The sequence below is a fragment of the Salpingoeca rosetta genome (assembly GCF_000188695.1).
Source record: "Salpingoeca rosetta unplaced genomic scaffold supercont1.6, whole genome shotgun sequence".
Lineage (NCBI taxonomy): Eukaryota > Choanoflagellata > Craspedida > Salpingoecidae > Salpingoeca > Salpingoeca rosetta.
Genome location: NW_004754928.1, coordinates 481,813 through 504,761, shown reverse-complemented (window position 1 = coordinate 504,761; position 22,949 = coordinate 481,813). Strand labels below are relative to the sequence as shown.

At 57.1% G+C, this 22,949-nt stretch overlaps 3 protein-coding genes across 4 annotated transcripts in view; all 3 read left to right on the top strand.

Annotated features, from left to right (window-relative positions):
* Positions 1-373: 373 nt before the first annotated feature.
* On the top strand, positions 374-10,936 carry PTSG_02668 (the record flags this gene model as incomplete). Of its 2 annotated transcripts, XM_004996108.1 has the most annotated exons (9): positions 374-1,484; positions 1,808-2,232; positions 2,364-2,404; positions 2,655-3,322; positions 3,550-3,798; positions 3,964-9,290; positions 9,661-9,954; positions 10,371-10,664; positions 10,875-10,936. In XM_004996108.1, exons 1-9 carry the CDS (start codon positions 469-471, stop codon positions 10,934-10,936), a joined length of 8,376 nt encoding a protein of 2,791 aa, XP_004996165.1. In that variant the 5' UTR covers positions 374-468. The 2 variants fall into 2 exon arrangements, with proteins under 2 accessions (XP_004996165.1, XP_004996164.1); XM_004996107.1 differs by lacking the exon at positions 374-1,484 and having other exon boundaries at positions 1,752-2,404.
* A 1,537-nt stretch (positions 10,937-12,473) lies between these two features.
* Positions 12,474-21,260, top strand: PTSG_11903 (uncharacterized protein). Its single transcript, XM_004996106.1, has 16 exons — positions 12,474-13,126; positions 13,306-13,389; positions 13,504-13,587; positions 13,751-13,837; positions 14,003-14,086; positions 14,206-14,289; positions 14,414-14,491; positions 14,596-15,025; positions 15,142-15,626; positions 15,840-17,420; positions 17,758-18,544; positions 18,913-19,817; positions 19,966-20,059; positions 20,400-20,501; positions 20,686-20,847; positions 21,019-21,260. Exons 1-16 carry the CDS (start codon positions 13,026-13,028, stop codon positions 21,055-21,057), a joined length of 5,187 nt encoding a protein of 1,728 aa, XP_004996163.1. The 5' UTR covers positions 12,474-13,025; the 3' UTR covers positions 21,058-21,260.
* PTSG_11902 (uncharacterized protein) overlaps positions 21,199-22,949 on the top strand; it is a 19,800-nt gene continuing 18,049 nt past the window's right edge. Inside the window, exons 1-6 of the mRNA XM_004996105.1 lie at positions 21,199-21,324; positions 21,521-21,580; positions 21,751-21,815; positions 22,022-22,110; positions 22,211-22,317; positions 22,687-22,928. Coding sequence (XP_004996162.1) covers positions 21,303-21,324; positions 21,521-21,580; positions 21,751-21,815; positions 22,022-22,110; positions 22,211-22,317; positions 22,687-22,928 — 585 coding nt within the window. The 5' untranslated portion in view covers positions 21,199-21,302. The remainder of the gene's footprint in view (positions 21,325-21,520; positions 21,581-21,750; positions 21,816-22,021; positions 22,111-22,210; positions 22,318-22,686; positions 22,929-22,949) is intronic.

Sequence of the window (22,949 nt, the reverse complement as noted above, 5' to 3'; positions counted from 1 at the left end):
CGATAACCAGACACAACAGCAACCCTCCTACCCTCGCTCGCATGTTTGAATGCTGTGGCGGCACGTGAGCACTGACTTCAGGGGCGGATGATATTGCCAATTTTCCTCTTCACAAAACACAAACAAACACACACTGTACACTTGCACATCGTCATTCCACATCCTTCACCAACAACATACACCACACCTCCAGAACAGTTCCGCCACACATTCATCCATCATCACCCTTGCTTGTCGGATGACATTCGCTAAACCCTTGAGTGGCTGGCTCCGCGGTTCACGAAACCACGACCTTTCCATTAGCGATTCGCTTCCAATCGCATCGTGCAGTTGCAAACCGCTTGCGTTGTGTATGTGTTGTTTCTTGTCTTTGAAACGAATCCGAAGGCACCAACACAAACATTTTGCCAACCCAGTTTGTTTACGTTTGGTGTATCCCACACCTCCCAACCCGTCAAGCAAGCCAGAATGAGTGGCCCGTCCAGCGGTGGTTCGCTGTGGATCATATCGACACTCAGCGCGGACGCACTGAAGACTTCCCTTGACAGCGAAAGTGTCGACTACACGCTCGACCTCCTTCCTAATGGCGCGGCGCGCATCGGTTTCAGCTCCGAGGCCGCCGCGCTCAAGGCCCATGCGGTGCTCAGCCGCGTGCGCAAGACAGGCTTCCATGCGTCGCCAAAGCTCAGGACGCTGTTGCAGGAGAGGGGAAGTGAGCATGCGAAGGAGTCCGCTGTTGATAGAGGAGAAGCTGCCCACGCCAAACACCCAAGAGAGCAGGCAGGCTTTGGCTCATACGCTTACCAGAAGAGCGTGCAGACGGTGCGCGAAGAAAAAAAGGCGCATGACTCTACCGACACATCGCCCTCAACATCATGGCCGCCACACCAGCGCCAGCAGCACCAGCACCAGCAGCGACGACCGCCAGGCCCATCGGGATGGTCACACGCAGGGGAATACCATCATCAGCCCCAGCAGCCCCAGCAGCACGCGCACTACCAGCACCGCCACCAGCATCAGCACCACCAGCAGTCGCTGCAGGGGTCCCCACACACACCCGCATTTGCATCGCCCCAGCCCCAGCCCCAGCCTGGTGTGAACGCACCACCCTTTTACTACCAACCACAACCGCACCAACAAGGGTATTACGTGCAGTTTGCTCCTCCACAGCAACAGGGACCGCCGCCACCACAAGCTCCGCAACAGCAACAGCAACAGCATGCGTTTCCACCCTACCACCCCCACAATCAGCCACCACTGCTGCATCACCAACACAGGCAACAACAACAGCAGCACCAGCAACATCAGCAGCAACAGTACCAGCAGCCGCAACCACCGCGTGGTGGCACGTACGATTTGCATGCACGCAACATTCCCTCGTCCAACTATGAGGAGTTTCTGTCCATGATGTACGATGCGGGCGCCGTGCGTGTGGACCGCATGTCCATCAAGAGCACCGCCGACTACTGTCTCGCCACTGTCAGGTGCGGTGGTGGTGATGGCGATGTTGGCACAGAGAGAGAGAGAAGGGGTGGCGAGGCGGGAAGGCAGGGAGAGGGAGAGCAGAGTTGTTGAAGCTTGCTTGCAGCTTGTTGTTAAGGCGGTTGTTGTTGGTCGGACAGGCGTTGGCAAATCCACCCTCTTGGCTCGTGGTTGGAATTGGTCAGGTTTATTCCGTGTGGTGAAGACACCTTTGTTCCCTCACCATCAACACACACACACACACACACACACACACACACACACACATACACATACACACGCACACACACTCACCATCAACACACACACACACACATACACACAGGTTCCCGACAAAGGCACTGGCGGAGGACGCGCTGAAGAAGTTTGCCGCGTATCTGCTGGGCACGCGCACGCTCGAGCTCACGCGACACAACCGCTGCCCGCAGTGGACCGAGACCGAACTGAAGCAGCACCTTGATCCGAAACACACGTTTTTCGTGTTTATCAAGAACATCCCGCGTGGCTATGAGCGCACGCTTGCGGCGCGCGTGCGCGAGCTTGAGGGCTATCGGCGCGTGCATGTGACGTTTCCATCTGGCAATGAATCGATTGTGTTTGCCAATGCGAGCTTTGCTGACAGGCAGTCTGCGGACGCTGCCATTCGCATGCTGAGCACGCTTCGCCTTGGCGACCGTATCATTGAGGCACAGCCCAACACCAAGCAGGGTGAGCTGCAAGGAGACAAAGCCTGCGGTGCAGACACGGGTGGTGCGGCTTGCGATGACATTGTAATTGATTTGTATGTTTTGTGACGTAATCAGGACCGTCTTGCACATGCACATGCCTGTGTTGCCCTTGTTCTTTCACTATCCACCGCACCAAACGATGCACATGCTCAGGCGCGTACAAGGATGAAGAAGACATTCGCACACAGTTTGACGTGCGTTTTGTGTATGTGTGTGATGTGACTGCGACTTTTGTGACTGTGCGATTTGTGTGTGTGTGTGTGTGTGATGTGACTGTGACATTTGTGACTGTGTGTGTGTGTGTGTGCGTGTGTGTTGACGACGTCATGCACCTTCATGCTCTTACACCGCATCCCCTCTTTCTGCACTCTCCGCTTGCTTTCCTCTCTTCCTCGTCAACACACACACATACACACACACACACACACACACACACACACACAGCTTGATGCGCCGCGCTCCCACCAGCATCAGCGCCATCAGTACCAGCCCCCTCCTGCACCCGCACCAACATCCCAGCACCACCATCATCAGCACCATCATCATCAGCAGCAGGAGTTCGCTGGTTCCAGGCCGCGTGGTGGCGGCCCTCCGTTTGAGCCTGAGCCGCTCATCCCGCCAACGCCGGCATCGTCAGCACCAACAACGGCATCATTCCATGGCGGCGCACCGCAACCGCACCAGGCACACTCGGAGCAGTGCCCATCATCGTTGTATGCCAAGTCAACAGCAGCGACGACAGCACCCCACACTGAGGACCCGTACCAGCATCAACAACGTGCTGAGCCCACCCTGCCGCCAACCCTCCAGCGCCACCCGTACGAGAGCTCATATCAGCACCACGACCTCGCGCCGCGGTACGAACCGTTCACCCGGCAGCCGCCAGTGGGCCATCAACCGGAGCCATGCACAACAGCAGCACCACCACCACCTCCGGCACACGGCGACGAGAAGGGTGAAGGAGAGGATTACGAGGCGGCGCTTGAGCCGTTTGATGTGCTCGTGCACCACATGGGCATGCTTGAGCTGGGGCGCGTGCTCCTTGGCAAGCAGCAGGGCGTCATCAGTATCACGCCACTGGACGAACAGCAGGGGCAGGTTGCCCGCGTCAGGTGAGGTGCTGCTGACTGGTTGGTGGTGATGTGGTAAAGTTGTGGGATTGTAACCGGTTGAGGAGATGTTCGTTGCGTGTGGTGGTTACCATGGGAATGACGGCATGTGGTGTCGGGTAATGATGCGAGGATGCGGCAGTCAAGTACTCATCATGCTTGTGTAATTCCCCTCGACATCCCACACCGATACACCCTCAACTCACACACACACACACACACATGTGCAGCTGTGCGACGCGTGAGGTCGGCGAGCGCGTCCTGAGGGAGATGACGAACTTCCCGATTGGGAAGGTGCAGCTGACGGCCCGCCGCGACCCGGACTGCCCTGCTTGGACGGCGGACGAGCTGTGGTCCGTGTGGGTCGAGCCCGTGCCCGAAGGTCTTGAGGAAGTGCTGCCCTCGCTCGCCAAGGCAAACAGTGGCTTTCACTCCCACACGTACAAGCCGGACGGCAACCGCGTCAGAGGCACATTCAGGTAGGCGATGTGTGTGTGTGTGTGTGTGTGTGTGTGTGCGTGTGTGTGTGTGCGTGTATGTGCGTGCACGTGCATGCACAGATGCTCCTGCATGTGCACACGCGTGTCCTTCCCTCAACCACGTCCTCAACCAACCAACCAACCCCCCCCCTTCCCTCGCAACAGGTTTGTGTCGCGGGAGAGCGCGGAGCTGATGGTCCGCCTGTACGACCAGCGGGAGGTGCTGGGCACGAAGCTCAACGTGTTCCCAGACCCAAAGGCAAAGAACTGGAAGAGCAAGGGCAAGGACTCCACGTCCTCCTCCCCTGCGTCCCCAACATCCATCACGCCGGCGCCTGTTGCGGGCCAGGCAAAGCGCATCACGTTCTACCTGAGCGAGGCAGCCAGGAAGCGTGACCGCAAGGGCTTGACTGCCGCCATGCCCTGGCCCACCGACACGTACCGCAGCGTGCAGGCGACGCTGGAGCGCGCTGGCGTCAACTTCCAGTCGCTGCAGGTCTTTCTGGACATGCGCTGTGCAAGCGTTGACGTGGTTGCCGACAGCGAGGAGGCGTTCCGGAGCCTGCTGCCACTGCCCATTGACACGGCGGGGGCCTGTCGTCTGGAGGCGCGGCAGGCACCGCTGCACCGCATTGTCGTCACCTGTACCCCGCACAGCAAGCCCACCACGGGCCGCGACATTGTGCAGGCGTTTGAGACGAACTTTGGCGGCAAGGCAAAGCTTGTGCCCATCCCACAGTCCCTCAAGGACACGCTGTCCCGCATCCAGCCGTTTGCCAGCACGCGCATGGCCGAACAACAACAAGAACAAGGAGCACAACAGCAGGATGGTGGAGGTCGCAGTGAGGCGCACAATGCTGCCAAGCCCACGGTTGTGCACGACCCTCATCATTACAAGAAAGGCGATGCTGACAACGACGACAGCAAGAGCAAGAGCAGCAGTGCGTCCTCTGAGACCACGCTGCAGCGCGTGTTTGTGCTGGAGATAACAGACACGCGTGCGGCGCATGCGTGTGTCCGCAGGAGGCAGTTTGCCACCTCTGTCTCGCACAAGTTTGTGGCGCGCCTGTGCTACCCGAACGACGTGCACGTGGCTGTGCTCGACCCCAAGCTGAGCGGCCTCCTGTCGGACCTCGTCGAGGCGTTCAACAAGAGCAGCGTGGCCAAGGACCTTGATGTGCTGGCGGCTGCAACCACAAATAACCGCATCTGCTTCACGAGCAGCACCGCCGTGCTGGTGTGGTCGCAGGCCAAGCTGCTTGCAAGCTTCCTCGCGCCTGCCTTCCACCCGTTTGCCCGCAGCGACCGCGTGCTGGGCGACGACAAGATCATGGAACACGTCCTGAACGACTACGGCCTGAAGCTCGTGCGCTACCCGACGCTTGACCTGCTGCCCTACGCCAGCACGGCACACAGGGCTATGCGGGATGTCGAGTTTGTGCGGCCGTCGCCCGTCACCAGCACCCCACCCATCGCATCGCCCGTGGCACCCCAGCACGCCGCATCACAAACAGCGACATCAGCAACGCCAACGACAACGACAACAACATCCACAGCAACAGCAGATAATGACGACCCTACGGCCGTTGCGCAGCCGCTGTGGGCGCTGTATGGGTTTGGCGATGACAAGCAGGTGGCGGATGCCATGGCGTCTGTGATTGAGCGCAGCGCCAACACGAGCGTCACCTTGTTGGCCATGTACCCGCACCAGTTCCGGCACTTTGCCGAGGTGGCTGCGATGAAGGCCACCATCATGGCTGGCGTGACATACAAGCTGGACGCCGTTGCGCCGGCCGTTATCCTCCGCAGCACAGATGCAAACGCGCTTCGCTCATCGTGCGATGCGCTCGCTGGCGCCATCTCCGACCTCGTGATGGAGGAGGTGTGCATCCCGGGCTCGCTCGACATGCTGCGGGAGGTGGTGACGTCGACCAAGGCCTCGCTGCTGCAGCACGTGCTGCTGACCAGCCGCGCCCACGAGCGCGACGTGGCCAACAGGGCCAAGCACGCCCGCCCGACTCACCCCGGGCACGGCGACCCGGCCAACGCTCCCTGGCCCTCCATTGACGGCGGGAAACTGCAGGCAGCCACACACGTGCACCATCAGGCCGCGGGTGGCGCGCAGCCGTGCGGCCTCACCACTGCCCGGCTGTGGCTGGTGGGGGCACCGGAGCACGTGCAGCAGCTGCGGGACTACCTGCTCACGCTGGAGTGCAAGGAGACGGCGCTGTCGCACGACATGAAGCAGGCGCTCATACACACGCGCGACCTGGACGGCGCCGCGCTGCACGCCCAGCTGCAGCAGCGGGGCGCCATGCTGCTGGAGTACTCGCTGTACTACTACCTGGACCAGGACAGGGAGCGCGGGCTCGGCTATATCAACAGCACCGTCGGCGCCAACATCAAGTCGCAGACGACGATCAGCGTGACGGGCATGCAATACCGCTTCCTGGACTCGCAGCTGCTTGAGCTGGCCCGCAAGTTCCGCGTGTATGTGCGCAAGCCCAGCGCGGAGGACAGGGACGCGTGCGCCTCAAGCGTGCCCGTGACCGTGGAGGGCATGCAGCGGCAGCTGACGGCGTTTGACAATGCGGTGCAGGACACGCTCAAGGAGTACCTGTGCCACGTGCTCGGGCTGCCGGTCATTGACACGTCGCACGTGCCGGAGATGTCCGAGGCGGACGTCACCTCCCTGAAGCGCAAGCTGTTCAACGACCTGACCAAGGCCAGCCGCACGCTGTGCCGCAGCAAGGATCGCGTGGTGAGCTACGTTGCACCACAGGACGTGATTGGCACGCCCACTGAGCGCAACGTGTGGATGGTGGCTGGCCGGCGCGATGTGATGCAAACGGTCATCCCGACGATGGAGTCGACGTTCCGCACCATCGCCCACATCCGGCCCACGCGGTACGTGTGCCAGGTGCCCATGTCCGTGGCCAAAGATCTGCTGGACAGCGAGCTGGAGCGGCTGCGCAGCAACCACCCGCTCACGGGCGTCCTGGAGACAGACAACACCGCCCTGTTTGACAAGGACAAGGCGCGCTGCGTGCTGGTGCAGTCGCTGCGTGCGCGCGAGGCCGACGATTGCAAGCAGGCAATTGAGAACCTGCAGGAGCACGCCATTGTGCAGCACACGGTTGGCTCGGACATGGTGGAGCGGTTGACGAAGCTTGCGCTGCCGCATTTGTCCCTCAAGGAGCTGGACGCCTCTGACCTGGCAGTGATGGCGCGCGCAGCCATGGACGAGGTCAACACGGCGCTCGCCGCCAACAAGCACTGCAGCAACACCAAGCTCAAGCTGGTGGACGTCGAAGACGACGACGACGATGATGAGCAAGATGGCGTTTGCGCTGATGCCGGTCGTACCGCAAGCACGGGCGCTGCTTCGGCAAACTCTGCTGGCACTGGCTCTTTTGAGCAGGCAGCACACGCAGGAGAGACATCACAACAACGAGCGCAGGGCACGTACGACTCTGGCCGGGGCGACAGCCTGTCGACCTCAGTGCCGGCGCACCAAAGGCCAAAGAAGCTGGTGCTTGAAGGCCCACGCAAGGAGATGGCGGCGGCGTCCGAGGTGCTGCTGACCACGTGCGAGAGGCTGTTCCCGGCCAAGGTGAAGCAGGCCGTGTGGGAGGTGGAGCCATACCAGTACCACACCATCAGCGAGACGCTGCCCGCGGTGCAACTGTATGCGGAGTCGCTCGGCGTAATTGTGCGCCTGCTGAAGGAGGCACAGGTGCCGCGTGCGCGCAACGTGCGGCGACGCGTGCGCAGGAAGGCCGGCACGCTGCGCGTGGAGATTCGCGAGGGAAGCATCATCAACGACCGTGACATGAACGCCATTGTCAACTCGGCCAACCCGGACCTGATGAACGACGGCGGCGTGGCGTTTGCCATCTCGCAGGCCGCTGGCACGGAGTTTGATGCTGCCTGCAAGGACTCGTTGGAGAGGAGCGGCCCCCTGCGGTGCAACGAGGCGCGCGTGACCACGTCCGGCGCGCTGGCCCTCTCGTCCAACATTGAGCACGTGCTGCACATGGTTGCGCCAAATTTTGCGCCCGAGTTTGGCAGCACGGTGACGCAGACGGCTGCGGACCTGAAGACGGCGTACCGCGCGCTGCTGACGACGGCGCGGGACAACAACATCCGCTCGCTCGCCACGTGCGCGCTCGGGTGCGGCGCTTTCCGCTGCTCCCCATACGCGTCTGCACGCGCGCTGTTTGAGGTGATTGACGAGGTGGACCGCGACGGTACGTTCTTCGACACCATCCGCGTGACCATCATCACCGAGGACGTGAGCACGCTGTCGGCGTTTAAGCAGACGTTTGAGAAGTACTATGGTGAGAAGGTGGGCAGCGGGCTGTATGAGGACCTGCAGCGCAGCGCCCTCGATGCGCCGGCCGATGAGACGCCTGACCCCATCCACACGTGGCTGTACACGGGCCCCACGTACACGGAGCCGCCCTCCAAGGCGGAGCTGGACAACAAGGCCGCCTGGAACGGGTTTACGCACGACGCGACGCTGCTGATTGAAAACGCCTTCAACAAGTACCGGGCTGCCATCGCTGCCAAGCGCAAGCGCAGCACTGCTGACAACGACGACGATGATGATGATGATGATGCTGGTAATGGTGGTGATGGCGATGATGGCAGTGATGGCCAGCGCGGCAGCGTCGGTAAACACAAGGGTGTCGCTGCTGGCGGCGTTGCTGTGGAGCATGCGCGCGAGATGCCCAATGTGATGACAAAGCCGTGCGGTTGCTTCCCCGACAAGTACCTGCACAAGGAGCACTTCAAGATGAGTGAGGAGGAGGCCGCCCGCGTGGTCGCCGACGCCCGTGCAACTGCGGCTGCGGAGGACGAGCGCAACATGCGCCGGACGGTTGATCCAGATGTCCTGCAGCGGTGGCTGGAGTACAAGAACCGCAAGGCGTGGAAGTCGGCGCGCTTCTTCAAGTTCAAGATCCAGTACACGACCAACACCCCCGGCAAGCTGGTTGACCGCTACTTCACGGTGGACTTCCAGGACCACTGGGTGTACGTGAGCCCCAGGAAGGAGCACGTGGGCATGCACGTGAACGACCTGCAGGACTCTGTGACGCACGTGCTTGCCTGCGACGTGCAGGAGGACTCCAACTACGCCATGACCGGGGGCGATGCTGATGCGAGCACGCAGGCCGGCACCGCCCATCCCACGACGTCCTCGTCTGTGCCGCTGCACTTTGGCACGATCGTGGAGGACGGCCCGTCGGGGCCCGAGAAGCTGCTGTGCGTCTTCCGCGGCATGGAGCATGTGCTGGAGCAGTGCAAGGCGTGGACGCAACGCCATGTGCGTGCACACGTGCAGACGTACACGCTCAACATGCCGCGCAGCCTGGATCTGTCGGTGATCAAGGCGGCGTGCGACAAGCACCACGTGCAACACGTGGAGCGGGAGCTTAGCGACGGGCGCGTGCAGTTTTGCGTCGCGGGTCATACACCTGAGATTCAGAGTGCGTGAGTGCGGTTGTGTGTGTACGCTCTGTACCAGCGACTTGTTTGAGCGCGTGAGCTGTACACTTTGCCTGTGTGTGTTTGTTTGTGTGTGTGTTTGTGTGTTTGTCCCTGTGTGTCTATGTGTCTGTGTGACCTTGCGCGTCTGTCTGTGTCTGTGCACACATGCGTGAGAGCGTTTGCGAAACACACACACGCACACTCACTCGCTCACTCACTCACTCACTCTATCCCTCTCCCACACACGCACACACACACTCACACACACACACACACACACAACTCTCTCTCTCTCTCTCTCTCTCTCTCTCTCTCTCATTTTCTCTCGTTCTCTCTGTCTTTCTTTTTCTGCGCGCTACGCATTTTCAGGGTGGTTCACGTTGTTGGAACCGGAGACCAGCCCCATTGGCATTTTCTATGTCCGGTGCTGCGCCTGTACATTCAACATCAGGGTGGTCGTCCCACTCGGGGCCCTCGCTCAGTGCACGGAGCACATCAATGCCCACGATGGCATGGTGTTTCGCTATGAAAGGGGCACCACGTCGTCGACGATGCACGTCGCTTTTCTCACATTTGAAGCAGCCTACGATGCCACGGCGGCACTGAATGAAGCGCAATTCAACGGTAGGCCCCGCTTTGAGTCCGAGCCAGACCTTCACGAAGGTGAGAGTACGTGACAGTGAGATGTGTCTGCGATTGAGGACGTGCGTGGGGTGTGTGTGTGTGTGTGTGTGTGTGTGTGTGTGTGTGTGTGTGTGTGTGTGTGTGTGTGTGTGTGTGTGTGTGTGTGTGTGTGTGTGTGTGTGGTGTGAGGGGGGGTGTCTCTGTGTCTCTGTGTCTGTATGACCTTGCGCGTCTGTCTGTGTCTGTGCACACATGCGTGAGAGCGTTTGCGAAACACACACACGCACACTCACTCGCTCACTCACTCACTCACTCTATCCCTCTCCCACACACGCACACACACACTCACACACACACACACACACACACTCTCTCTCTCTCTCTCTCTCCCTCTCTCTCTCTCATTTTCTCTCGTTCTCTCTGTCTTTCTTTTTCTGCGCGCTACGCATTTTCAGGGTGGTTCACGTTGTTGGAACCGGAGACCAGCCCCATTGGCATTTTCTATGTCCGGTGCTGCGCCTGTACATTCAACATCAGGGTGGTCGTCCCACTCGGGGCCCTCGCTCAGTGCACGGAGCACATCAATGCCCACGATGGCATGGTGTTTCGCTATGAAAGGGGCACCACGTCGTCGACGATGCACGTCGCTTTTCTCACATTTGAAGCAGCCTACGATGCCATGGCGGCACTGAATGAAGCGCAATTCAACGGTAGGCCCCGCTTTGAGTCCGAGCCAGACCTTCACGAAGGTGAGAGTACGTGACAGTGAGATGTGTCTGCGATTGAGGACGTGCGTTGTGTGTGTGTGTGTGTGTGTGTGTGTGTGTGTGTGTGTGTGTGTGTGTGTGTGTGTGTGTGTGTGTGTGTGTGTGTGTGTGTGTGTGGTGTGAGGGGGGGGGGTGTCTCTGTGTCTCTGTGTCTGTGTGACCTTGCGCGTCTGTCTGTGTCTGTGGTACAAGTTCTGTCCCGGGATGAGGAATTACCGCTTTTCCGCTCACAGCTGTGGGTTCTTGGCCATTGAACGATTGAATTCTTTGTTTGAGTTAGCTCTGACGACCTTCGAGTGCACGCACACCATTGAACGGGACTTCAGGCTGCCTTTCGGCTCACAATGAATATGCTGAAGAGGGTCCACCACAACTTTGGACCAAGCGTATCACGGCGAGGCGCTTACATATTGAGAGTGGTACTTGCGGCACGTGTGATGAAGAAGTGAGGTGTGTGGCTCAGCGAAGAGTTATGTTTCAGTTTGATTTCCCAATCCTTTGACCACAAGCATCATCGGGTCAACAACAGCAGCAGCACCAGCAGCTTCAGAGTTTCTGCCGTTCGATGGTGATGATGATGATGGTGGTGATGATGATGATGATGGTGATGATGATGATGATGATGATGATGATGATGATGATGATGATGATGATGATGATGATGGTGACGATGATGATGATGATGATGATGATGATGATGATGATGATGATGATGATGATGATTGCCACAACCCCATGTCCGGTGATCAGCCACGACAACCTCGCTTCTGACAAAGTGCTGCGTTGAGCACTTTGGCAAAGCGGGTGTTGGCGAACGAGGAGAATGATAGGATACACACAGGTGCTGCTGGCTGTCTGTGAACCAGGTGCAACCGTGTCACTTGCTCGCTGGTCTGCATTCGCTCGTGACAAGTGGCACGCTGGCACGTCAAGTCAATGAGTATCTCATCATCCTCGCTTTGCTTGCGCATAACAGTGGCTCCCTTGTCTGTTTACTTCCAGAGCTCTATTCTGATTGTCTCCTTTTTCTCTTTTTGTGTCCTTGTTCGGTCGGTTTCTTGGTACTGGCCTTCACGTATTCGGCTGGTGTTAGTTCATTCTTGTCTTTTCAACGTGGTTGGGTGTTTGCGTTGGGTTATTCTCTTCCTGTTCGAAACCGTGCTCACCCCTTTGTGTTTTGATTGCATGCATGGTGTGTTTGACGGGTTCGTCAAGGCTTTTTGCATTCACGACGTCTTGTAGTGTATTGTTGTTTCCTTGACAGTCAACCCATGCTGTATGTACAAGACACACCGAACTTAAAACGTGACAGCGATTTTCGAGGAGGGTGTTGAGGGTGAAATCGAACCATGCAGTGTGAATAAGCGAGATCGCGCGCTCGGGTGTTAATTGTTGTGGAAAAGTTATTTGTGCAGGCAGGACTCAAATGCAAGCTGGCTAGAGACCTCTAGCAACTTCGAGATTTCGTGTATGAAGCTCTTCTACTCTTCTACTCTTGTTTCTTGTTTCCTCTTGCTTGTGTCAAATGACTGAACTTTTCGGCCTGTCTCCCAGTTTCACCTCACCAGCTGTTCTTGTTTCAGTTTTGTTACAAGAGTTCAGCTGCGAACAAATCTCGTATCTCCTCAGTCTGGTTCTCACAAGAGACAAGAGCAAAAGGTTGGCAGCTCAAGCTGGCTGCTGGCATTCAGGCGGCAATGCGACATCATGTGATGAGGGGAAGGCTCTGACGTGGTTCCGATTGTTTGCTGTATCATTCAAGAATTCAGCTCATTATTTTTTTCTTGTTCATCAGCATCGAGAAACGAGAGACAGCTTCATCGCTTGCTTGGTTGGAGGTCTCAAGACGACATCATGGAACGGACAAGGACGCTGGACCTCCATGACTTGATCGCCACGACAAAGCTGACCGCGGAGACACAGCAGAGAATCAAAGCCATCGTGACCAATGCATGCAGAAAAGAAGTTCTGTAAGACTCATGCTTTGATCTGTGTGTACAAGTGCAAGGACACCCGTGTCTTGGCAACGGACAGAGAGCGTGTTAATCGGTCTATCGGTTCATGTGTGTCAGTGTTGTCATTCTCTTGTAGTTGAGGTTCACGATGGGATGTGGTGACCAACCGCGCTACATGCTTGACTGAACTGTGTGCATTTGTGCAAAGCATGGCAATGTTTGCCTGCGCCTGCGAGCTACCTTTGTGCGTGTCTGTGTGTGTGCACGCATGTGCGTGTGTATGCGTGTGCGTGTCTGAGTACCACGATTACCATGCATGACCATCTTCTTTCAAGCATGAGAGGTTGTGACATGTTCTTCTTGAGCATGAAGCGCCAATTCTGACTCCATGTGCTCATGTGCTAGCTTGCCAGCAATTGGTCTTGACGACGACGAAATTCGCATGTTGGTGGAGGCACTGAAAGGAAACACGTGTATGAAACGGCTGGAGTGAGTTCTTGAGTTGCCCATGGCTTGTCCTGTGTATGTGTACGTGTATGTTGATGTGTACGCGTTGGACTTTCTTTGTGCGCGCTTGTGTTGTCACGGTGTGGCTTCTTCTGATTGTAACGCAGTAGTTTCTTCTGGTTTCGCCTTGGTATTGACATGAACACCGTGCGCCATGCAAGCTTGGGCAACAACCTAATTGCAGCTCCTGGTGCCATTGCCTTGGCTGCTGTCCTCAAAACCAATCCGACGATTGTGGAGTTTTCGTAAGTGAGCAACCTTTTCCTGTGTTCCACGTTCTTGCTTCGCAACACACGTAATTTCGCGTGGTGTGACCACGACCTCATGCAACTCATCCGTTGTCTCACATTGTTTTCCAGGCTATTCGGCAACCGCGTGCGTTCCGACGCTGCCGATGGGTTAGCCACTTTGTTGAAACACAATACAACCCTTCGACTACTTCAGTGAGTGAAATGTGGTTCGAGAGACTGGTGACTGTTCAAGTGCATGTGCATTTTGGGAGATGAATGCACACTTGTTTGTTGCCACTTCCTTGAGTGTCTGCCTACCACCTCCCAAACTTGCATGTTGAGTTGATTTCGGGTCTTCGTCAATCTTTGCTTGAAGTTTGGGTGACAATGCAATCGGCGATGCTGGTGCTGTCAAGCTGGCCAAGGCGTTACAGGAGGGCAACAACACACTCCGGGAACTTGTGTAAGCAAACTGATCCGCTTTTTGGTTTTCCGTTTCTTGCATTGCGATACGCGAGTGTTGTCCTTCGATTCTCTCCTCGGGTTTATCCTTCCGACGCAGCTTCGACCGACTTGCGATCTTCCTGACTATGTTGTGGTGCATGACACGTTCGCGTCCTTGTCATAGGCTCTTTAACAACCGGTTGGGCGACCAGGCAGCCATCTCCCTGGCCAAGATGCTGGAGCACAACAGCGCTCTGACGCAGCTCAAGTAAATCTGCAGCGTGTCTCAGAAGCTCGGCCTGGTTGATGGTTGTTGAAGCGTTAGCGCTTGTCACATGAGTGTTCTGACATCCTTTTGGCCACCGCTGCCGTTTGCTTGCTTGCCAGTTTGCAACACAATTCGATCACAGCGGAAGGCGGCAAGGCTTTGGGTCGAGTATTGGATTCAAATCGAGCCCTCAAACGTCTTGAGTGAGTGTAGCGCCATTTTGTGGGGTGTGGGCCAATGCAACATGTTTCCTGTCGATTCGGCCCGCAACCTTTGCTGCTTGTGTCCTTGCTCATGACGTGACACGAATTCTCCTGTACCTTGCAGTTTGAAGAACAATTCTCTCGCCTGTGCCCGTGGCTTCGGTGATACCTTGCCTCTGGATCGCGAACTCGAAACAGATTGGTTAGAAACCTATGCACTGTTGGAAACATATGGCGAAGTGGGACACTCTGCTTCCATTGTCTTTTCGAGGTTGTCACCTTCGAGCATGCGCTACTTTTTGGCAGGTCTACCGATGATGAAGGCATGTCTGCATTTAATGCAGCCCAGAGGAAGAAGCGCGAACACCAATTGCTGGCAGATAACAAGCAAGTTGCCGTGGAGCACACCACTTCCGATGCTGTCATGATCGTTCCTCACCAAGAAACCAGCCGTTGCGATCCTTTGAATAGCATGCCACTATGGAATGCGCATGTCAATGGCAAGCAAGGCATCGACGAGCTCAAGAGGATAATGAATCGGCTTGCAGCTCACTCAGACACGCAAATGGCGGGGCGCGCAAAGCTGATGCTGGTTGGCGAGGGGCGTGCTGGCAAGACCACCACCCTTCGCTCACTCATGGGCAAGGAGTTCAACATGCAAGAGCACTCCACGCTGGGCGCCGACAGCATGGACCTGTCTGTCATTGTCGAGTCCATGGACGTCTGCAACTGGCAGGTGAGAAGTGTGAGTGTGTGTGTGTGTGAAATGATGGTGACTGCGCGCTTGCCTGCAGGCACACCCTCTTACATGTCACCTCACATCATCTCCTTGCATGCCGTCGCATCACAAAGCACCTTACGAGCGGCCTGAGCGAGTACATGCGCACGCTATTGGGCACGGCGCTGGCAAGGGCAACTAAGATGGACGCAGCGATGAAGGAGGCAGTGACAGCGGCGATGAAGGAGCATCAACGACGAATTGAGGAGCAACATCAGCTGGTGGAGGATGGCGATGATGATGATGATGACAGACAAGCATCCATGTCAACGGAGACACAGCCAACATCAGTCTCCACGCAATATGATGCGTACAACTCCTCCTCATCGTCATCACCCAAACTGCCCAAGCAGTCTCAGCAACACCAGCAGAGCGCATCAGCTGCAATTTCAGCCAGCATGTCTCGCCCCAGTGTCTCAACTGAGGATATCGAGAAGGCGATCAAGGAGTTCAACGTGGACGCCGTCATGGGCGAGGGTAAAGCCAGGGTGACATTCAAGGTGTTTGACCTTGGCGGGCAGTCCACCTTCTACATCTTCCACCCTTTCTTCCTCACAGAGTGAGTGATTCGTTTGTGTGTGTGTGTGTGTGCGTGTGTGTCTGTGTGTTTGAGTGTGTGTGCGTGTGTGTGTGTGTGTGTGTGTGTGTGTGTGTGTGTGTGTGTGTGTGTGTGTGTGTGTGTGTGTGTGTGTGTGTGTGTGTGCGTGCTTGCAGTCCCTCCACCACCTCTCCTCCATTCACCTCTCCCTTCATCACCCCACCCACCCAACAGGTACGCGGTGTACCTGCTGGTCTTCTCGATGGAGGACCTGCTGTACCAAGACGAGAGCAAGCGGGCTGAGACGTGGGAGTTTATGGAGCACTGGCTGTCCTCCCTCCACCTCCACGCCAAGGGCGCACCCGTCCTCATCGTCGGCACCTTCGCTGACAAGATCAGCGAGCGGAAGCAGCACGAAGTCATTTCATGCGGCATATACAGCCGCCTGCGCCACAACCCCGCTTTCCCTGGCGTCGTCCACAACGACAAGCATGGTCTGTGGTTCTGGCCCGTTGACAACACCAAGTCCATCAATGACCCCATGATCCAGGACCTGCGCCAGACCATCTCCTCCACAGCACTGGCGCAGGAGTACGTGAGCCAGGAGGTGGCTGTGCCCTACCTCCACCTCTACGACAAGCTCAACGCCATTGCCCGCGACGAGAAGCGGCCGCTGCTCACGTTTGGCGAAGTGGCAGAGCTTGCCCGCACATGTGGGCTGCGCACGCGTGACGAAACGAGGGCCTGCCTCCAGTTCCTGCACCTGTATTCCATGGTGCTGTACTATGACAGCGTGCCTGGCATGGAAGATTATGTGATTCTGAGCCCACAGTGGGCTGTGGACATGATGACGCGCGTCATCCGCAACTTTGACCTGCACCACGATGTGCGTGACGGCGAGGCGAGGGCCGTTGGCGCACACCTGTGGGACGACCTGGTTGACCGCGGTATCCTGCACCGCCGCCTGCTGGATGTGCTGTGGAACGACGTGCACAGCAACTTGGTGGTGCCGTTCCTGCGCCTCATGATGCAGTACGGACTATGTGTTGAGTACTCTCCACCCAAGCTGGTGGACAGCCGCAGAGCACTCACCCGCCCCAACTCTGGCCACCGTGACGGTGATGATGGCAGCGAGGGTGTTGACACGCGCGCGCGAGAGCAGCAGTACCTGGTCCCAGCCATCCTGCCGATGACCATTCGCCACAGCAGCACGATGGAATCTGTCACTCTGAGCACGACAGCAGCACAACAGGCCAACCCGTATTTTGGATACGAGGTTAAGACAGCCTACGTCGCCTTCAGTTTGAAGCAGTTCAAGCGAAGTGCGAGTGTGTGTGTTGATGATGCACAGCACGCATCGTTCCTGCCAGAGGGACTGTTTACCGTGGTGCTGGCGCATGTGATGGCGCACGCGCAGCATGGAGCATCGCAGGAGCCCAAGCTGAGCCGCACCCATGCCATCTGCTTCATGGAATCCACCAAGCTTGAACTGCAGCTTGTGCCGGCTGTTGGCGGCATCAAGATGAAGATCACGAGTGCGCAGCCACGCGCTATGTTGCAGACGGTGCACATGCTGCACAAGGTGATCAGCGAGGCTGCCAGAGAGCGCTATCCTGAGCTGAAGAGCAGCCTGCTGCTGCCGTACGACGACAAGACGCTGCTGTTCTTTGAGGACGTGCTGCACCATCACAAGAGCAAGCAGGGCATGTGGGTGGACGAACAGCTCCTGTCACCTGATGACCTGGTCAAAAAATACGGCCCTCTCATACCCGTTCTCGGTCTGCAGGACAAGTACGACGTCTTCATCAGCTACCGGTGAGACTTGTATGCGTGTGTGTGTGTCTGTGTGTGCGTGTGTGCGTGTGCGTGTGTGTATGTGTGCGTGTATGAGTGTGTGCGTGTATGAGTGTGCGTGTGTGTGTGCGTGTGTGTGTGTGTGTGTGCGTGTGTAACTGCGTGGGTCTGTCTGTCTATCTGTCTGTCTGTCTGTGTGCGTGTGTGTGTGTCTGTGTGCGTGTGTGTGTGTGTGTGCAAGTATGTGCATGTCACTTCCACCCACTAGCCACGACAACTGCATGCAGCTTCCTCCCTCATCTCACCCATTCCCCCCCCCCAACAACCCACCAACATCCCCTCCCGCTCCCCCCCCCAGGCAACGCGCCAGCAGTGGGCTGGTGATGGCACTGCACCCGCGCTTGGAGCAGCGCAACCTGGTTGCATTTCTGGACGCCAACAACCTGGAGACGGGCGTCAACTTCAAGCACGCGTTCATGACGGCGATTGGGCTGAGCCTGGTGGCCTGCCCAATCGTCTCTGCTGCCACCATCGCGCAGATGAGGCAGCTGCAGCACAGCGACTACTGCGACAACGTGCTGCTGGAGTGGATGGCGATGCTGGCCATGCGCGAGTTCAAGTTTGCCAACCACCACCTCATTCGTCTCCAGCGCGTTGCTCCTGTGATTGTGGACAGCGCGTGGCACGATGTGGAAGTCAGCAGCAGCACGAGCAGGGCTGAGGCAAACGAGTATGATTCGTTTGACAGCATGAAGCGGCTGGCGACGACGCTGCCGGATGTCGTGAGCAAGAAGACGGCAGCAGCCCTGGACCAGTATTTCACGCAGGTGCTGCGCCTGCCACGACCACAGCGGCACAAGACCGTGCGGGAAGTGGTGCTGTCGCTGTTTGACATTGAGGGCGCTTGGCGATGTTCGGCGCAGGCCAGCGGGCAGGGCACAACGGCGGTGACGTCAATGGCACAGCACATTCGTGATGTCGTAGATTCGCTCAAGGACAACGAGGAATCGCTTGACCATGGCCGATGGAACTTCTCGCCGCATCTGCTCGCCGAACTGGCGCCCAACACGCACCAACTCTCAAAACGTCGGTGGACCCACATTGCTCCTCTCAACATTCATAGGCATGCGAGCATCATCAACGACGTAAGCCCCTTGTCACGCACGTGTGTGTCCCGTGCAGCTGCTGACCGTGCAGCTGACCGGGTGTATTGTCTTGCCATCTTGTTCCCAACTGCCTTTTCGCGAGGGACGCTCACATGTACACTTGTAGACCCATCGTGCCGCCCCTGTACTCATTGTGCTCGCAATTATCGCATGCAACTCATACACACACAACACACATACGTACATGCACACACAACACAACACACACCACATAACACACATACGTACATGCACACACACATATATATATATATATATACACACACAACATACATACATACACACACACACACACACACACACACACACACACACACACACACACACACACACACACACACACACAGCTGGTTGCTGAGGCTGGCGGGCACGTTGCAGCGGCTAGTGATGTGCTCAAGCAACTGGCGGCAGTCGCAATTACGTGGAACCCGCAATCTCTCAGCGCATTCATGAACACAATTGAGGCAACGAGGGGCCGGTATCGTGGAAACCTCACGGACCCACGGCACAAGTTTGCGCCGCGATATCTACATGATGTGCACCAAAATGGCCGGGCCATCGACGAAGAGGAGCGGGCAGTGCTTGCACGCGTGACAGCCAACACCTACTACAACGTACTGGATCCAGGCTTGCTCGACCAGGATCCACCCGTGCGGTTGCAGCGCGTGTTTCACGGCGTCATGTCATTCGAGGCCGTTGTCGGCATTTTGGCTGGTGATTTTGTCCAGCTCAAGAGCACAGATGATGGGTGGTACGGTGCAGGCATCTACTTCACGCCGGACATTGAATACGCCTTGGCGTTCACCGAGGTATGCCGCGGTCACAATGTGCCCAATGATCTCAGTGTGTTGAACCTGAACCCAAACGCATCGTATCGCGTGGTCCTGGCATGCGACGTTGTGTACGGGAACCCGTACCCTGTGCTGAATGGCAAATGCAAAGGACAACCGCTGAAGATTGGCCACGACGCCCACGTGGCCGTGGTGGACTTCAGCTCCGGTGACTTTCGGAAAGCCGGGCCGTTTGCCTCGCACCGGCTGTGGCGCATTGCGTCGAAACCGCCCGTCGCGGAGATTGTCGTCGCCAACGGGGTCTCCTCCCGGGTGAGGGCCGTGCTCGTGTTTGAGGCCAGCGCGTCCGGAAGCGCAACCCAAGACAGAGGAGCCCCTGCATCTTCTTCGTCTTCGTCTTCTTCAGCAGCATCACCGCCATCAACACGAGCTGCGGAAGTAGAGGTGTTGTATGTTCGAAGGTACGGTTCAAGCGTCGTGCAGCCGTGCTCAATTCACCACTTTCTTTTTTTTTTTTTTTTTTTGGTTCCGTTCCTCCTCGTTTCTCGTCGCCAATGCTTCACTGACTGCTTCGTCTCCTCACTGCGTGTCGTGATTATTGCGATGCAGGGCTGAAGCACAAGCTTTGAACATCAACACAGATGATGATGACGCGGATGATGACGATGACGACGACGACAGTGGCCAATCCTCGGCTCGATCGGTGCGTGTGTGTGTGTGTGTGTGGTGTGAGGTGTGAATGGGAGATTTGCATGGTCATGTGCATGGCGTGCGTGGTGTGAATGGGCAATTTGCGTGGTGTGAATGGGCGATTTGCGTGGTGTGTGCGTATGCTGAGCTTGTGTGAGGTCTGGTGCGTGAGGTGTTTGTATTGTGCATGAGGTGTGAATGGGCGATGTGCACGGTGTGTGCGTATGCTGTGCATGTGTGGTGTGGGCTGTTCTCTGCAACAAAGAACGCCACCGCTTGCACACCATGGCCGCAATCTCACGGGTGGCAACATCTTGCCATGTGAACGTGGCACTGTGCTGTGGCTCTCGCAGTCGCCTCATCCAGAGCCACAACAATCAGGGACACAGGGAAACTCCAACGAGGCACGGCCGCCCTCCGGCGAGACTACCATGTCCTCCTCTTCAACAGCGAGCGTAAGCATCCGCAGTGCAGTGGTTGTGTTGGGGCTATGGACGTCCTGTCGGCTGTCGTAGTTGGTATTGCATGAGGTTGTTTCCGGTTTGTGCACTGCTTGATGCGCTTGTGTTGGTCTTGCAAAGCCTCCCCCTTCCCCCTCCCCTCCGTCACGATTAGACCATTGCATTGACCTGCACGCAGCAGGAGTTGCCAGCGTTGCCCGCGGCATCATCTTCTTCATCTTCTTCGCATGTGTCAGCGCAGCCCTCATCTTCGACGGCAGCCATGACAGGAGAGATGCTGCACTGTGACCTGGGCCCAGGCTCTGTGCACTTTGTGTCATCAGTCGTTCAGGCAGTCGAGGTAGGATGTATCGTCTGGCGCGTGCTCTGCTGCAACGTTGACAGCTGCTCATAGATCTGATGGGCTTCTGTGTCCTTTGTTGTATTTGATACGCGTGCAGTCTTCCGCTTGTGCCCTCACGTCTTCCCTTGCTTTGATGCTGCTGTCACAACACGCCGCTCACCATGACAGACTGATGACGACGATGACGACGATGCTGACGGGTGTTGACGACGTAGTTGCCTCTGAGGAGCATCGTCTCACTCGCACGCGCAGCCCTTTCTAATGCTGTCGTGTGGGAGCTCAGTGTTTCTCTGTTTCTGCTTCATAGCAGCGTAGGAGTGTTCATTCCCACATTGCCAACTAGGTTTCCACAGGTTTCAGCACTGAGAGTGCGCCGCGCTCACTTTCGATAAACGACACCATAAATCGCATTTTCATCATCCCACACAAACAACAAGCAAGCAAGAAACGCAATGTCCTCGTCTTTGTGTGATGGTGCGAGATGACAGCACGATGCATGCTGCGCTGCGCGGATGCGTGATGCTGGCCACCACCATCCAACCATCCTACCGTCCATCTATCCAGCCACCATCCAACCATCCCACCACCCATCCAGCCCACCTGTGCGACACCATCGTCTACCACCGCTTCATACAGCTCACATATGGGTCGGCTTTTGTCTTGTGTTCAGACGCGCTTCGCAAGCGCATGGCTTCTGTGAAGCACATCATCCTCGTGCTCTCCGGCAAAGGTGCACACGTGCGTGTGTGTATGTGCATGCGTGAATGTGCAAAGAAGCTGTACCCTGCAAGGAAGGTGTGCCCGTCTCCCGTGTCTTGCGTCGTTGGCGTTCTACAGCAGCCCCTGTTTTGTTTTGCCTCACTCCCTTTTCCTGTCCTCCCTCCCTGCCCTCGTGCACAGGTGGGGTTGGCAAGAGCACAGTGGCCACCCAGCTTGCGCTGGGCCTCATGCACGCCGGCAACAAGGTGTGTGTGTGTGTGTGTGTGTGTGTGTGTGTGTGTGTGTGTGTTGTGCGTGCGTGAGCGCGTGTGTGTGTGTTGTGTGTGTGTGCGTATATATATGTACATATATGTGTGTGTATGTACATATGTGTGTGCGTGTGTGCTGTACTCAATGTCATGCTTGCCACTCGTCGTTGCAGCTGAACACATGCATACATCACCCTTCTCAGGTTGGCATCCTGGACATTGACCTCTGTGGGCCCAGTGTCCCTCGAATGCTTGGCGTCCAGGACTCGGAGATCTTCTCCTGTCCCGACGGGTGCGTTTAACGTGCGCTTTTTGCCCTTTGTTCGGCGCTTGCCTTGCTGTTGTCCTCCAACACTTCGCCCTCACCTGCCCTCCTTCCTTTGCTCCTGTAGCTGGGTCCCTGTGTACAAGTATAATCAGCGGCTGGCCATCATGTCCATCGGCTTCTTGCTTGGCAATACATCCGAGGCAGTCGTGTGGCGCGGCCCAAAGAAGACAGGTGCGGGTTCATGCTGACGCGTGTTTGAATGTACATGAGTGCGTGCGTGTGTGTGTGTGTGTGTGTGTGTGTGCGTGCGTGTGCGGGCGTGTGTGCGTGTATGATTGAATGTGCATGGTGCATGCGCTGGACGCGTCTCTGTTCTGCTTCATCGAAGCGCACCTCTCCCTCCACCTTCCTCACCTCCTTCACACACACACACACACACACACACACCCACACTTTTTTTCTTTTTGTGTTTGTGTGGGGGTGTGTGCCTGTTTGTTGTTTTTTTTTTGGTTCACACACGCGTCCCCCCCCCTTTCTCTCTCCCTGACTCACCCGATCCCCCCCCCCCCTACACGCCCCCCCCCTCTCAACACGAACCAGGCCGCCTGCCGATTGACCCTGAGTTTGGGCGCGCGGTGGGAGACGGCGGCGACTATATGGGCGAGCACGTGGGCTCCCAGACACACACGGCCATCATGGCCATCGTCAACAAGCTACCCGGGGTCGCCGACGCCGCGGAAGCGCAAGCACAAGCGCAAGCACAAGCACAGGTCGAGCATGAGCAGCAACAGGAGCAGCAACAGCAACAGGAGCAGCAACAGGAACAGGCGAAGGCGATGGAGGTGGCGCAGGACGAGGAGGAG

Bases quoted from the DNA above. Each gene is read 5' to 3' on its own strand.
- PTSG_11903 (XM_004996106.1), top strand. From the start codon at position 13,026: ATGTGCTCATGTGCTAGCTTGCCAGCAATTGGTCTTGACGACGACGAA. The intron at 14,290-14,413 runs GTGAGTGTAGCG...TGTACCTTGCAG, and splicing joins CGAGCCCTCAAACGTCTTGA to TTTGAAGAACAATTCTCTCG. The intron at 20,848-21,018 runs GTAGGATGTATC...TCACCATGACAG, and splicing joins CAGTCGTTCAGGCAGTCGAG to ACTGATGACGACGATGACGA.